Source organism: Argiope bruennichi, chromosome 4 (assembly GCF_947563725.1).
Source record: "Argiope bruennichi chromosome 4, qqArgBrue1.1, whole genome shotgun sequence".
In the NCBI taxonomy this organism is placed as follows: Eukaryota; Metazoa; Arthropoda; class Arachnida; order Araneae; family Araneidae; genus Argiope; species Argiope bruennichi.
This window is the reverse complement of record NC_079154.1, coordinates 20,481,571-20,496,690: the sequence shown is the minus strand read 5'-3', so window position 1 is coordinate 20,496,690 and position 15,120 is coordinate 20,481,571. Positions and strand designations below refer to the sequence as shown.

General features: G+C 30.8%; 1 protein-coding gene across 1 annotated transcript in view; it reads left to right on the top strand.

Annotated features, from left to right (window-relative positions):
• LOC129965726 (host cell factor 1-like) overlaps positions 1-15,120 on the top strand; it is a 55,925-nt gene that overhangs the window by 9,237 nt on the left and 31,568 nt on the right. The window contains exons 5-10 of the mRNA XM_056079851.1: positions 511-656; positions 2,055-2,172; positions 4,637-4,855; positions 13,386-13,451; positions 13,582-13,700; positions 14,732-14,909. Coding sequence (XP_055935826.1) covers positions 511-656; positions 2,055-2,172; positions 4,637-4,855; positions 13,386-13,451; positions 13,582-13,700; positions 14,732-14,909 — 846 coding nt within the window. The remainder of the gene's footprint in view (positions 1-510; positions 657-2,054; positions 2,173-4,636; positions 4,856-13,385; positions 13,452-13,581; positions 13,701-14,731; positions 14,910-15,120) is intronic.

The window sequence follows — 15,120 nt, the reverse complement described above, 5'->3', positions numbered from 1 at the left end:
TAATTTTCTCTAACAAATTCTTGAAACGTGCAGTACAGTATATAAACTGCAAGTACAGAGCCTTCTATTTTGAATCAACCCTTTACTGACAACTGCTTCTATAATTCAACATTCAAAGCCACATTCACAATCTACATGGCTTGAGATAAATGGTGGGCGTAGTACTCAATAAGAAGCGAAAAAATATGTATTATAACAGTGTTTTGGTATAAAAACTTTCTATTCTGGTATTGGTGGGCAAAAAAAATTAGTTCATAAAACTCTGGGCGATCTGGTTATTTTGCTATCTGGCCTGCCCTTCCTTCACATTAGGCCGAATACTTGGAAATGTACTGTAGTTTTGTTAAAATGCAATATATTATATTTGTGAATAATAAATATAGTAACTACTGAAACAATGTGTACACATTTAGACATTCCTTGTATATTGGTTTGTTTAGTCCCTTGTCATTGTTTTTTATATATATATATTATTTGAATTGTAATTAAACATGATTTCTTTGAAACCAGAAACAATGACTTGGGAACCTCTTGCCATGGATGGTTTTGAGGATGCTGTTCCTCGAGCTCGTGCCGGTCATTGTTCAGTTGCCATTAATAATAGATTATATATCTGGAGTGGAAGAGATGGTTACCGGAAAGCATGGAATAACCAGGTGGTGTATATCTCACCTAAATTTCTAAATATGAATATAAATTTATAATTGTACTAAAGTATTATGAAATGTTTTTTAAAGAATAAACTCTTTCTTTTAAATTATTATGCTAAATGCATTTGCAGCAGTTAATCTGTAATCAACCCCTTTCTGGACCAGCATCAAATGTTTGGCGCAGAATGATCAAGTCTGGTCCTTGCGCCATAAAAACCAACTAACTATCTGGACCAGCATGGGGAGAATGAAGCACTCTCACAGTGCCAAACACTTCGAAGTGGAGCATTACAACAACCTCACACGGTTAAGCCTAATTTTCCAAAAAAATTCATATCGCATCATTAATGACTTCAATTTTGCTAGCAACATTTGTAATATACTACTACTTAATATGTATTAATATAAAAACTATGACATTAATAGAAATGAACGAAATAAGTAAAACATTCAACTTTTAACTGTACCCATGAAAACAAATATTACACATATGAAAAGAAAGTTATAAATATAAAAATTCTATAATAATTCACTCTCGCCCCCCAGCAACAGTCATCTGAATAGACTTTCTCATATTCTCTTAACAAAAAAAATCAAAACTGTCAACAAGAATGCCAGAGTCACTTCAAATCGAATGTGCACTTTTTGGTTTTGCCAATAAATTGTTTGTTTATACCAATAATTCTAAGAAATCTAGAAATGCAGAACAGAAATCAATGCCTTCCTGCATATGAAGGTCAAATGCAGACACAGTTAAGTGTTTCACTATTTTCAGTTAAAGGTTTCACTGTTTTCGTAATGAGAAGACAAAATCAAACTGATGAAAAGCTTACAAAATACTATGTAGCAGTCCTGAAACTGCAAATCTATTCCTCCCACATAAACTAATAAGCATTCCAAGCTTTCTTCGCTCAGTCAAAATATAAGCAAAAACGCAGAGAAGAATAAATCACAGCCTTTTAAATGTTTTTTCCTCTCCATAGAGCTGAACATGTGCAATTGCTTACATGTTTAAATAAACCAGATCAAGTAATAAAAAAAATAAAATAAAAAAGAAAAACTCGGAACCGAAAGCGTATATTGAAAGACAACACTCAGTGACATATACTTCAAATTATAATCCTTCAACCACCATCTAGTGCTATTTAAAAATCTAAATAAAACTATCCAAATAGAAATCAATTATATGTGATTGTGGGCTCCTGGAGAGGGAAAGGCTTAAATCATATAAGATACTGTGGATGGAGAATCGTGTGATCACATATACATGATAATGGTCCTGAATGGGTTAAAGCATAAAAACTAATGAATTTATTTTTCTTCTTTTTAATAAATGAATAATGTAAAATAATTATTGGCTTTGATATTGAAATTTAATATATGGCTTTTCTTATCTTGTTGAAGGTTTGTTGTAAAGACTTATGGTTCTTAGAGACTGATAAACCCCCAGCACCATGTAGAGTTCAGTTAATTCGAGCATCTACAAATTCATTAGAAGTTCATTGGACTCCTCTGCCAACAGGTTGCTATATTTTATTTTTTTTTACTTGTCTTTTTTTTTTTTTTTTTTTTTTTTTTTTTTTACCCTTTGAAGTGTACAAACATAAGTTTTCTGAATTTTTCAAATTATGTAATTAATTTACATGTTTAGGGTCCAAGGAAAGTGAAAATACCTTTAAAAAATTTATAGTGGACTGCACCACATGGGAGGGGGTTTCACTGGAGTACCACCATGCACCTCGTGGTGCAGTCCACTAAATTTTTTTTAATGTATTTTCTCTACGACTTATTCTTCTTATGACTAATAAATACTTTTTAATTCCTTTTGTAACATAATTATTCATTATTTATTTATGGAAAAACTAAAGCATACAAATATTATCAATTAAAACTACTTATACAATCTTGCATCATGCAAAAAAAAAAAAAAATTATAAATGAAAGATAAACAATTCTAATAAGTAATCCTCAAATAAAGCTAACAATGGCATGTTCTTTGCATGGTATTTAGACTTCAAATACAATCAATACTCTATTCAAGTTATAAAGAAACATAATATTTAAATTAACCATTTAAAAAATTAAGAAAACTATACTGTATTAGGAAATATATTTAAAATCCCCACAATATGGTTGCTTGCAAATACAAGAACACAACTTAAAAGTGAAAATTTCAACCATCCTATTCGTATAAACCTTACTCAAATGCAAATAAATTTCTCACCCACAAAACTCGTGGCAAATCCTCCATAAATTATCAACTACTTGACTAAGAGAGTGTGGAAGGAAAACAGATCAGTTTCGTCAACACATTTCAAGTGGTAGAGAATCTTATGTCGTAGGTGCACGGTGGTATGTCCCTGAAAACATCTAAAAAGTTGTCAAGTATGAAGAACTTTTCTTTCGCTACTCGATTTGAAAAAGAAAAGAAAAAATGTGTATGTTGTAGACAGCTTTTATACAACAAATTTTTGACGGCATTTTGAATTTATTTATTTTTTGCTTGATGAAAAAAATTAAATTTAAAGTACTGAGAAAAAGCTTTAAAAATGACACATTTTTTTGTATGCAAGAGGGATATTAATTAGTGTTCTGACATCTACAGGCAATTATTAAAGTTAGAACATTATTTTAGATCCTTTGGTTTCGATCAAAAACTACTGCGCATTTAGAAATAATTTTTAGAAAGTGGTGGTTTTACTGTGAAACCATTGGGCATCAAAGGGTTAAAAATAGCTTGTTGTACACATAAAATAGTTGGAATAAAAATTAAATCAGCAATTAGTATAATTCTGAGTCAAGTAAGTTAGTTTTATATATTTAAGTTAAGTTCTTCCTTATTTCTCTACCTCTTTATTTTTTAGGCATAACTTTCTTATTATATTCTTCATGATTCCTGAGCTATTATTTTAATTGCCATTTAACCAAAATTTCATTGAGATAAATTTAATTAGTGACACAACATAGATTTAATTTAAAATTGTTGTAGTGCTTTCAAAATTTCCCTCCCTCCTCAGAGCGATGTATTTTAAAGAATTAAAACTAATCAGAATTATATTGTATATAATTAATTCTATTTGGTATGTTATAAAATCTAAGGTTGTTTTTTTTTCAAATTGAAATTTGTTTTAAATTTAATAAAAAAAGAGAAAATACCAAAGATTTGCTAATTAATGCACAACTATGATTTAGCATTCCAAAAAAAGTCTTTATCATATATTTATTTTGTAGACATTTCTATACTTTTGATATGAATATCTTTTTCAATGTTTTTTAAGGACTTGGCTAAAATATTGTTATAGAAAAATTATTATTTTATACAATATGAACATACAAAATTACCTCTGCTGAGAGATTTATTCCATCAATGTTCTAATTAAGGTGATGGATTGAATTTTGAGTGCCAATAAATCAACAATGGGAGGAGGGGAAAATACAAAGAGTTGGAATTTTTTGAATGGGAACCTCTGTTTTTGTATGTTTTACATTCCATGGATAACAAAAATGTGTATACACTTTAACAATTTCCCTTCTGTCCTGATGATAACAAGAAATGAGAGTCAACACTAAGGTACACGGACAAACTCATTTCTTGTGTTGTATCATATTCTGGATAGTGAGGTGTCCGAGGAAAAAAATTGCACTATATGTACTGTCCGTGTTCTGAAGACGAAAAATTGTTGTGGACAGGTATGACTAAAAAATGATTATTGTTGCATGCATGCTTAAAATATATTGATTAAATAGGAATTTATGTGTGATCAAAGAGAATTAACTATTGACAAGTTTATCATTACACTAAAACACCATTATGTTGTTATTATTTAATAGTTGCTTAAATGTGTTAGAAGAACCACTATTGTTTCAAAACATAGAATATATTTAAATCGTTTTATATAACTACAGATTTGTGTTTAAAATAAAATGCTTTTATTTTTAAAAAAAGATTTGATTTTAGAAGAACTGATAAAATATTATTATTTTAGCTGATTCATATGTTCTTCAAATTCAAAAATATGATATGCCTCCAAGTTCACCACAAATGACAGGCGCTAGTGCTCAGCCACAGGTGCCTGCCTCACCAGTAGTTTCTTCAGCTCCAGCTCCAGTTCAACCACAAAGTGTTCCTTCCACATTCTCATCTCAGAGTTTAATAAATCCATCAGTTGCAAAAGTTGAACCTACAACAGCTGTTCAACCTCCAGGTAAATACTTTTGCTCATTGATGTGAAAATTATTCGAAGATTTATTCAATAAATATGAGAAATTGTATTTGACAGTTTTTATTTACCTCAAGAAATAAATTTGTGAGTAAAAATTTTTTTCACCAAAAGTTAATATATTTACATGATTTTTTGTGAGATTATTCTTCATTGAGACACCTTAACGAAAACCAAAAAAAAAAAAAAAAATAATAATAATAATAATAATCTTTTGATATTAAAACATCTATTTTATATATAGAGTTTTAATGTGCAAACTATTTCAAGAGCACATCAGGGGTAAGCGAGTGTATTTATAAAACTCAAGTAGGATTTTAAAAAATAATAAATTTTAAAACTCTTTATTACAAATACAATACACCAGACCTGGGACTGCCTATCTATAAGCTATATTTTTCTATAAATATATTCAGTAGCTATAAAATTTCTATACTGTTATCTTTAATTCTGTGGCAACTCATTTCAGAGCTCCAATTTTATGTGCAAAAAACTAGTATTTATAGTGAGTGTGTTACGATTTTCTACTGAACTGCCTGGTTTTAAATATAATACTTTTTAATCTACACAAACACAGCTACAATACAAAATTTACAAAAAAACAAAACAAAACATATAGGCAAGTAAGTTAAAGTAAACAGTATGGTGGAGGGATTCCACTATTTCCAACCGAAAGCATTCAGCATTAGCGCAAGGGTTACACATAGGAAAAAATCCCCGACCTCAGGATGCAGGTCTTCCGTTCAACTGCTTGTCTGTAAACGCACAAAGGGGTGCTCTCTGCTCAAGGGGAAGAAGAGGTGATACAATATTTACTTCAGCTAATTTCTAGACAAACCTGTAGTGGGCCACTTATAGCCCATTTTTGATCCGATCTCTGCTTTGTAGTTTCACCATATAATTGAATTTTTAATTTATCATTGATCTCAAGGATATATTTCATGGGTTTTTATTTATTGAAATTGGTTGAACTTTAAAATCATGCATTATTTCAGCTTTCTACTTACTCCAGTGTTTCTTTATTATATGTATTTTAAAAAATAATTTTTATGCATAAATTCAAGTTTTGATACTTATTCATTTTGTATTCATTAATTTTGTGTAATTCAGACAATTTCATGGTGATGTGTTGTAGAAAATGGTCTGGCTTAAAATCCAGATTCCATTTGATAAAATAACGACAAACCAATGTTGCCTTTTTCTAAATTATTTATTGACATACAAAACATTAATTTAGATGACAGTAATTTTGTTATTGTAGGTTTCGATTCATACTTTAGCACCGTAACTACCCACCCCAGTTATTGCCGAAATCCTGATGGCGTCTGCCCGGGTTTCCCCTTGTTTACACTCGTGATCACATGAACGGTTGGAAGGCCTTGCTATGTTCACATGCAAAAACTTACAATTTCTTACACTTTATTTAACACATGTAAATAAAACACTACATAAATATACAATACATGTTATACAATTATTTTGCATGGAAATTATACATTTCTATAATATTTTTCACTTAATATTCAAAGCTAGTTAAATATAAGAGCAAGTAATATAATAATAAAGCACATCAATCACAATGGTAAATAAATGCGATTTGAAAGTAATAAGTAATACAAGCTAAATATACTGAACAATGCAATAATTTCAGAAAATATTTCATTTTCAATAGGCAATACACTCAAATTGTTTATGGATCTTTTGAAATACCTTTACTAGTTTTAATATCCACTACTCTCACTTTATTATCCTTTGCAGGAAAAAGTGATATTACATGTCCCATTAACCATTTATAGGGAGGGAGATTTTCTTCCCTGATTAATACCATGTCTCGTATTCTTAGATTTTCTTTATTAACTGACCTTTTTTTCTTTGTTGTAAACTATTTAAGTATGAAAGACTCCATCCCTTCCAAATTGTTTGGACTGACTTAAGTTATTCTTTGCCAAACGTTAAGGCGATTTGACTCACGATCTGTTAGAGATGGCTCAACTATTGCTGTAATTGGCCTCCCGATTAAGAAATTTGCTGGAGTTAGCACTTCTAAATCATCAATATCAATTGCATGATAGGACAGGAATTTAGATCATCGTTAACAGTTCTTTGTAAATAAATTTGAGTTTCCTGCCACGTGTTTGAAATGGTACTTAAAGGCTTTGATATTTGCCTCCCACAGTCTTCCCCAATTTGAACTTCTTGGAGGAATAAAGGACCACTCAATATCGTTAACAGTTCTTTGTAAATAAATTTGAGTTTCCTGCTACGTGTTTGAAATGGTACTTAAAGGCTTTGATATTTGTCTCCCACAGTCTTCCCCAATTTGAACTTCCAGGAGGAATAAAGGACCACTCAATATCTTCTTATGTGGAAAAGGCATATAAGGACTCATTTTTGTCTTTAACCAATTTATATAAAGATCTTAATGTTCTGTTAGCCCCAACCATGTTAAACCCATTATCAGAAAAAAGTCTTACGACATTTACCCCTTCTGGAAATAAACCTTTTTAACGTAACTATTAGAGCTTCAGATGTTAAATCACTGATCATCTCAAGGTGTATAGCCTTTGGTTACTAAACAAATAAATATACTAACATACACTTTAATTTCGGGACCCTTCCTTTGATAATTATTTTTGATAAAAAATGGACCACACAAATCTATTTCCATTAAATTTATCTGGAGTTATTCTTTCCTTTGGAAAATTGCCAATTTTTTGAGAATACTCTTTAGGATTATTTTTAAAACAAATAACACAATTATGCACAATTTTTCTACATACATTTCTCCCATAAATAGGCCAATATTTTTATCTTACCTGAAAAAACAAATGCTGAGGTCCTAGATGAAAATACTTTTCATGATAATACCTTAGAATAATTTCGGTTAACTTACCCTTTGAGGTTAATATTATGGGATGTTTCCCTGAATATGGCAACAGGGATTTTCCAATCTTCCTCCTACCCCAGGGGTGTTTGTGCTCCGGGGAAACCCCGGAATTCCGGGGATTTTGAACTTCGATACCCGGAAATTCCGGGGATCGTCGTTCAAAAGGAAGTAGGAATAATAATGAATTATTTATTTTGATCTGGGTAATTTTGTTTGCTTTGAAAGCAGAAAACGCAAGGTCAGTGTGTGTGGTGAAAACTTTTCCTCTCTTTCTCCAAAGGCAGTGATAATGCGTGAAAAGGTCGAAAAAACTTCTTTTTTGTTCTTTCCTTATTGCGAAGGACTCATTCCCCCGGTTCTCGGACATTCTCTTCTGGATTCTTTTCGGCAAGTAGGCGCGGCAGAAAAAAAAGGGAGAGACTTCGTTCGACCAGATGTGCGATAACGTGACTCTGTGTTCAAAGGTCTTATCTCTCCTGGCGTGGCGCCAATAAGTAGAGAAGGGGGATTTTTCGCCGTATTAGCTATTTGTCATTGATCGCTTCGCAATTTTTTTTTCTCCGCTGTGTAAAATTTTCGTTTCATTTATTGATACACGTGTATATTTTTCGTTTCGCTTATTGAAATATTTTTTTATTTATGTACTCAAGAGAATTTCACTTTGAAATTTCAGCATATGAAACAGAAATTACCCCTTAAAAATTCATATCTAATTAGTTTTACAGCATTAGATCCAGAGCTAAGAGGTAAAACCAGTACAATATTAGCTTTTGAAAAATTATCATTTTTTATGTCCCATATTTGTAGTGATAATGAAAAGTCAAAAGTAGAAGCTGAAATAAGGTTATACCAGAGTGATATTGATATTGCCAAAGAAATGCTCTACACATCTGATGAAAGGGGAAATCAAGTCAAGTGTACAATTGATAAATATTGGTCTAAAGTTTTTAATTTAAAAGATGATTTCACAAATGATTATAAGTATCCTACATTGGCTAAATTGGTCAAAGCCTGCCTTAGCTGCTTCCATGGTCCATTAGTGGAAAGTGCATTCAACTTAATGGATACACTTGTCACTGACTATAGAACCTCTCTTAAGATTGATTCCCTAGATGCAGTGCAGACTATTAAATATGATTTAATGGCTTCTAAAGAAACCTCATGTGAAAAATATGGCTAAAAAAATCCAATGACTGATCCAATTCACAAAGATCTCTTACTGAATATGAACAGAACACTTTATATTTTAAACATATCAAGAGGACTTAAAAACATGTATTTCAGATGAGTCACCTATAAAAGTCTCTGAAAAACCTTCTACATTAGCAGAAAAGCAAACTGCTTCTACCTCTGCATATGCTTCTTCTATGCAAATTTCTTCAACTGTAAATGAGGAAAATAAAAGTCAACCTTCCTGCAATTATAAAGTTCAGCACAAAAGAAAGACAAGCCCACAAACATCAGAAAATAAAAAAAAAAGCAGCAGAAATTAGATAATTTTTTTTAAAAGAATTAATTCAGGTAATTTAAAATATTTGCATAAAATGTAGTAGTTTATATGTTTGAAAATTTATGGTTATTAATTTTGCAAAAAAAGTAATTCATTGAACTTTTATAATTAGGTCATTCAATACTTCATAATTGTAATTTTTCATTTCTCCCCCCCCCCCTTCTCGAAACTCCAAAATGCCGGTAGTAAGTTCGTAAAAGTTTCAGGGGATTTTTTGGGGTCCCACAAACCTGCTACCCTCAATATACCTTTATCATCTAGAAACGGATATAAATTTAAAATCTTACTCTTATTGGAAATTTCATTAAGAGACATGAATGATATCACTTCTGCAAAGTAATCTTCCAACTGACACTGTTTCAATAAGTAATTTTCTGCTTCTGATGTCAGTGGACCCTTTTTCTTCTCTTGGTTTCTGCAATTTGAAATAAACCTGAAAAGATAACTTAATATTCGAACTATAGTTAGAAATCTTTTACTATGGTTAACAAAATAATCAAAAAAGGTTTTGTTCGAGTTTAAAGTCAAAGCAATAGAGTTCTCAGATTTGGGTTCAGGCAAGTAATCTTCATCTGGTTCTGGATACTCACAAATAATTTCAGGAAGTTCACCAGATAGTAGAAATGATGGATCATTCCCCCACTTATTTTCACATACAAGAGATTTAGCACTGAGTTCTCTAGACAAGAAGTTTGAAATGTTGTTCTTTCCTTGACAGTGAAACCGAGTATTAGGATTTGTCAATTCTGTAATTTCCTGAACTCTATTCTTTACAAATTGTTTCTGATGGCTTGCAAGAGGGATTGTTTAGTAATTTCATTGGTAGAAATAAATTCCAGTAAACCTGTTGTATCCAGAATGAAGCAATCGTCTTGAGTTTGCCAAGCCATAGCTAGCATTTTTGTGTTTTTACTTCTCATTTCCATTCCCACTTCCTTCATGATATTTTTAGCATGGCAAGAAATAAGAAGAGCTTCTTCGCGAGTTTCTTGATCGTAATCCAGTCATCTACATACATGTAAGAATCTAGATGCTTTACAGTGAAAGGATACTCTTCTCCATATTTCTTAATGTCATGTTTCACTGTAGCTGCAAGTGGAAACGGACTAACATTTATGCCGAAAATCACTTGGTTAAAACAGTAAATTTCAAGAACTGACCTTTTCTCAGTACAAGGATTACTGAGTGTCCATAAGAAAAGTACTGCATCCTTATGTTTAACTGCCAAATAAATTGGAAGAAAAGGCTGGTGAATGTCGAATGATATTGCTATTTTGTTGAGCCTAAAATTTATTAACATGTCTAGAAGGTTTGGATATAAATTGGGACCTAGCTACAAACAATCATTCAAAGAGAGCTCATTAGCTTGATGAGATGTAGCGCCAGATACTATGTGTGTGGAAGTTGTGACCCTACCTTCTTTTTTCACTACTTGATGAGGCAGATAATAAATTTGTTAATCTTTACACAGTTCAGAAATACCTATTTTTTCTTTTATGCCCTGGTTTAGATAATCCTGAATAATTTCTTCATGTTTTGAATGAAGATCCGTATCTCTCACTAATCTCCTCCACAAATTTTGAAATCGTTGTTTAGCTACAATAAGATTAGCAGATAACTCTTTAATATGTTAATGGAGAGGAAACTCTACAATGTATCTTTCGTTATTGTACTGCATGGATCATCGCTTAGATCTGACGATTCAAGATGAAAAAATTGTTTGAATGCGTCTTCTATAGAATTATCACGACCCTAAAGCATCGTTAGTTTTCGCCTCTTTTAATCTTCCACTCGCAATCCAACCAAATTCTGTTTCTCTAAATAATAATTCCTCATTCACCCTGTAAACATTATCTTTCATAATTCTAAAGAAAACATCCGCATTCAATAAAGCACGAATCTATTTTGCCTAAAAAAAAACTGAGGGTCAGATAATTCCATAAATTTAGAAATTTTCATTTCCGAAACATCTAAAGTAACGTTAGGAGTAAGACCTGTTATTTTTTCTGTTACAAAAAAAACTCAGTATTTTCCATAAAACTTCCATTTTTATTTGAAATTAGTGTTCAGCTTTCTTTTTAAATTCTGTGTTATTGAATTAAGCCCGGAAACTGAAGTTGTATTTTTTTTAGTTTAATTCCAAGAATTTCGCTCATTTCCTTACTCAAAATATTTATATTTGAAGCCGAATCAAAAATGCAAGTACATTTTATCAATGTACATTCTTTATTCTGCAAGAAAATATTTCCGGTTTACCATAAAACACTTTTTTTTTTTTTTTTTTTTTTGACGAGACAAGTTATTGAACGCCGTACTATAGAGCGCAGAAGGAATTGTTCTCCCCCGGGAGTTCTGTTTCTTTATTTTTTATTTCTGACTCACCACAAGAAGGGGTCGGATTGTTTACATTATCCCAAACATATGGCTTTCGTCTCTCGTTTGTCTGTTTCAAACAGATCACTTTAGAATGCTTCAGACCACAGGTGCATAGGTATTTCGAATTGCACTAATTTTTTTTATGGAGACGTAACTCACACAATTTATGCATTTTTACTAAATCAAATCTTTAATGTGGAGTCAATTCCAGAAAATTAGCGCATCGATATACCGGATGTGGATTTTTTTTCACAACAAATTATGCAGCTTTTATTTGCAGTATTTTATTTAACAAGTAGAGTTTTTTAGTTTTAGTCGAAAAATTGAGAGTTTTTTTTTTTTATGCATAGTTTTGTTTCAACAGCACAATTTCTTATTACCGATAAAAGTATGGCTTCTCTTTTTTCTAAAAATGCAATGAATTGTTCAAATGTAGGAACATCTTTATGATTTTGGCTTAATTCAAAATTCTTTCGAGTTTCACTATCTAATTTTTTCAGCATTATATTAATTAAGAAAATATCAAATTAATCATTTTTTTCATATTTTAGCAATTTTAACGCTCGCAGATTTTTTTGAATACAATCGATCATTTCGCGTATTTCTTTTGGATTCTCATGCTCTATTTTCTTAAAATTTAATATTGATTGTATATGAATGTCAATTATTAATCTTTTATTGTCATATCGAGATTCTAGGTCTTTGTACAAATAGGTAAAAGTGTCAAATGAAAATGCAAATTCTTTAATTTCATTAGAAAGACAAGAATTCAAATAGTATAGTTTCTCCAACTGCTTTAGTTGTTCATTCGATTTAATTAAATCATCGAATTGACTTCTAAAGTTACTGAACTGTTCATAATTTCTCGAAAATATGGGAAGTATTACCGGTGGGATTTTTGTTGGTATATTAAAAGTTTCAGTTTCGTTTTTGGAATTTGAAGTCACAGAAGGAGGTTTACAAGAATTAATTAATGTTTTAATTCCTACCTTTAAATCCTCAAACCAGACATCACATTTCTCCAATTCTTCTTAAAGAGCTGTTAATTCAGCTGCGTTCGCATCATCCAGTACAAATGAATTTCTTCTTATACTGACGACATTTTGCTGCAGCTAGTCGATTTTCTTCAGTTTCACTTTTAATTCCATTAAGCTTATGTCTTCTGACACGTTATCCGCAAAGTTTTCAATTCTTGAAATACTTCCTTTTAGGGAAGTTTTTGCTTTGTTTAATTTGATTATAGTATCCATAAGTCGCTGGTTCGGCTCCGGCTCGACGGACCAGTGTTGCCTTTTTCTAAATCATTTATTGACATCACACAAGACAATAATATAGATGAGAGTAATTTTGTTATTGTGGGTTTCGATTCGTACTTTAGCACCGTAATTACCCACACCAGTTATTGCCGAAATCCGGACGGCGTCTGCCTGGGTTTCTCCTCGTTTTACAGTCGTGATCACATGACCGGTTGGGAACGCGCATGCGCCAACGGAAGTTTTGACTTGATCATCTGATCATTTCACATTTATTAAAACTGCTTTAATCCTCTCCCCATAATAAATTTCTCTTTTCGATTAGATGTGTTAAAATTGAAATATATTTCATGTTAGAAATTATTATAACATGATACATATTTTGTTTAAGAAAACACCTCCAAAAACACACACAAAAAAAATTATAGGTTTATTATATGTTTTATAGTGTTTAGCAACTTATAAAGATTTTTTTTTTCCCCTTTACAGCTCAAACTCAAACCCTTGTTCGACTGTCAATGAATCCCGTGAACACAGTGACATCAGCAGGAAAACGTAAAATTCTGTCTTCATATTACATCTTCTGTCTTCATATTACATCTTCTGTCTTCATAATACAAATTCTATCTTATTTGTTTAAAATTATGTGTCAAGATATTTTAAATGTAATTTTTTCTCCCTGTAGCTGGAACTGTCACCGTTGTTCATTCTAGAAATCAAACTACTGTACCTGCCCAACAGATTAGAGTTGTCTCTCAAACTCCTACAGGAACTCATGTAGTTCGTCCTTTGTCCACTAATGTGGTAAGTTGAAGCATTTCTGTCTAGTAATTTTTCAATCGTAGATTTCAAAAAATGTGAGCATATTACAAAAATGATTTTAGTCATTTTTAAAAATATTTACTGCTGAATTCTAAAGGATGTAAAATATTATTTCATTTACTTATTTTTTTCCCCATTTAAATTCCAAATTCGTAGAATTATAGATAATATTGATAAAACATATTCTCCCTTAAAATCTTAAGTAAGTCAATTACATCTGGAAATTTTAAAACATGCAAATGTCTATTTGAATAATATGTTGGAATTCATCAGTTTTGGAATGTAGGATAGCTAAATTATTACTCCTATTTGTTTTTTACTGTAGCTAACAGAGTTGATGATACTTCCTTTCTGCTGTTTATTTTTTTAAGTAGTCTTTCTTATTATATGCAACCATGTGTATTGTATTTACTATTTTGATCAATAAAAAGTTTTAATCTTAAAAATACAACGAATTGTTTTTAGATTATTTGTATTTTCCTTGACTTTTCCTTTCAAATAGTAATTTTTAATACATTTTAAATCATAATTTGTCTTTAACATGCATTCTTTTAAAAACTGTTAGTGAAAATAATAAGAGCTTGTGACAAATTGATGCACATGCATCTTTATATAACATTTTCTCATGTTAAATAAATTATGACAAAAATTTGATTATATTTATCAGTGAATGTTCTCTAAAAAAAGTGTTTGCTGTAGCAATATGTTTTAGTTAAAAAAATAAACCTTAAAATTCTTTGATATAATTTATCACGAAGTCCTCCTGTAATTTTTTATTTAAATAATGGTATTATTACCTTCTGAATTTTTACTAGATAAATATTCATTTACAAAATTAACTTCATTTGTTGCTTTCTGTATAATTTTAGAAACAGTGTTAAATATTTATTGGTGTTTACATTTAAATGTAACCTTTTTTTTTAAAAAAAAAAAAAAAGAATTCATTTGTGTTTACATTTTTTTATTAAATATTATCCAATATTTTTGACTTCACATATATTCATGTTATTTAGGCATCTGCACCTTCCACTACACCTGCTACTACCATGAGTGGTATGGCAGCATTAGCTGCTGCTGCAGCAGCAACTCAGAAAATCACTACCAGTGTGACTTCTAGTGTTAGTAGTATTCGAGTTGTTACTCCTTCTTCTCTGATTGGTTCCCAAGGAATTAAACTTGGCTCCGTTACAGGTAAAATTTGTGCTTTGTTTTTAAATTTTAATCTTTAAATTGGATAAAAGATAGAATGTTTAGATTACTAATATCCCATCAAAAATTTTAAAGATATAAAATACACTTTGCAAGTCATGTGTTAATAAACTAATGAAGCCTGTTTTTCGGGCACTTACATTTTCCTTTCATTAATTACGCCAAATACATTTCATTGTCTCTTTTTTTGCTT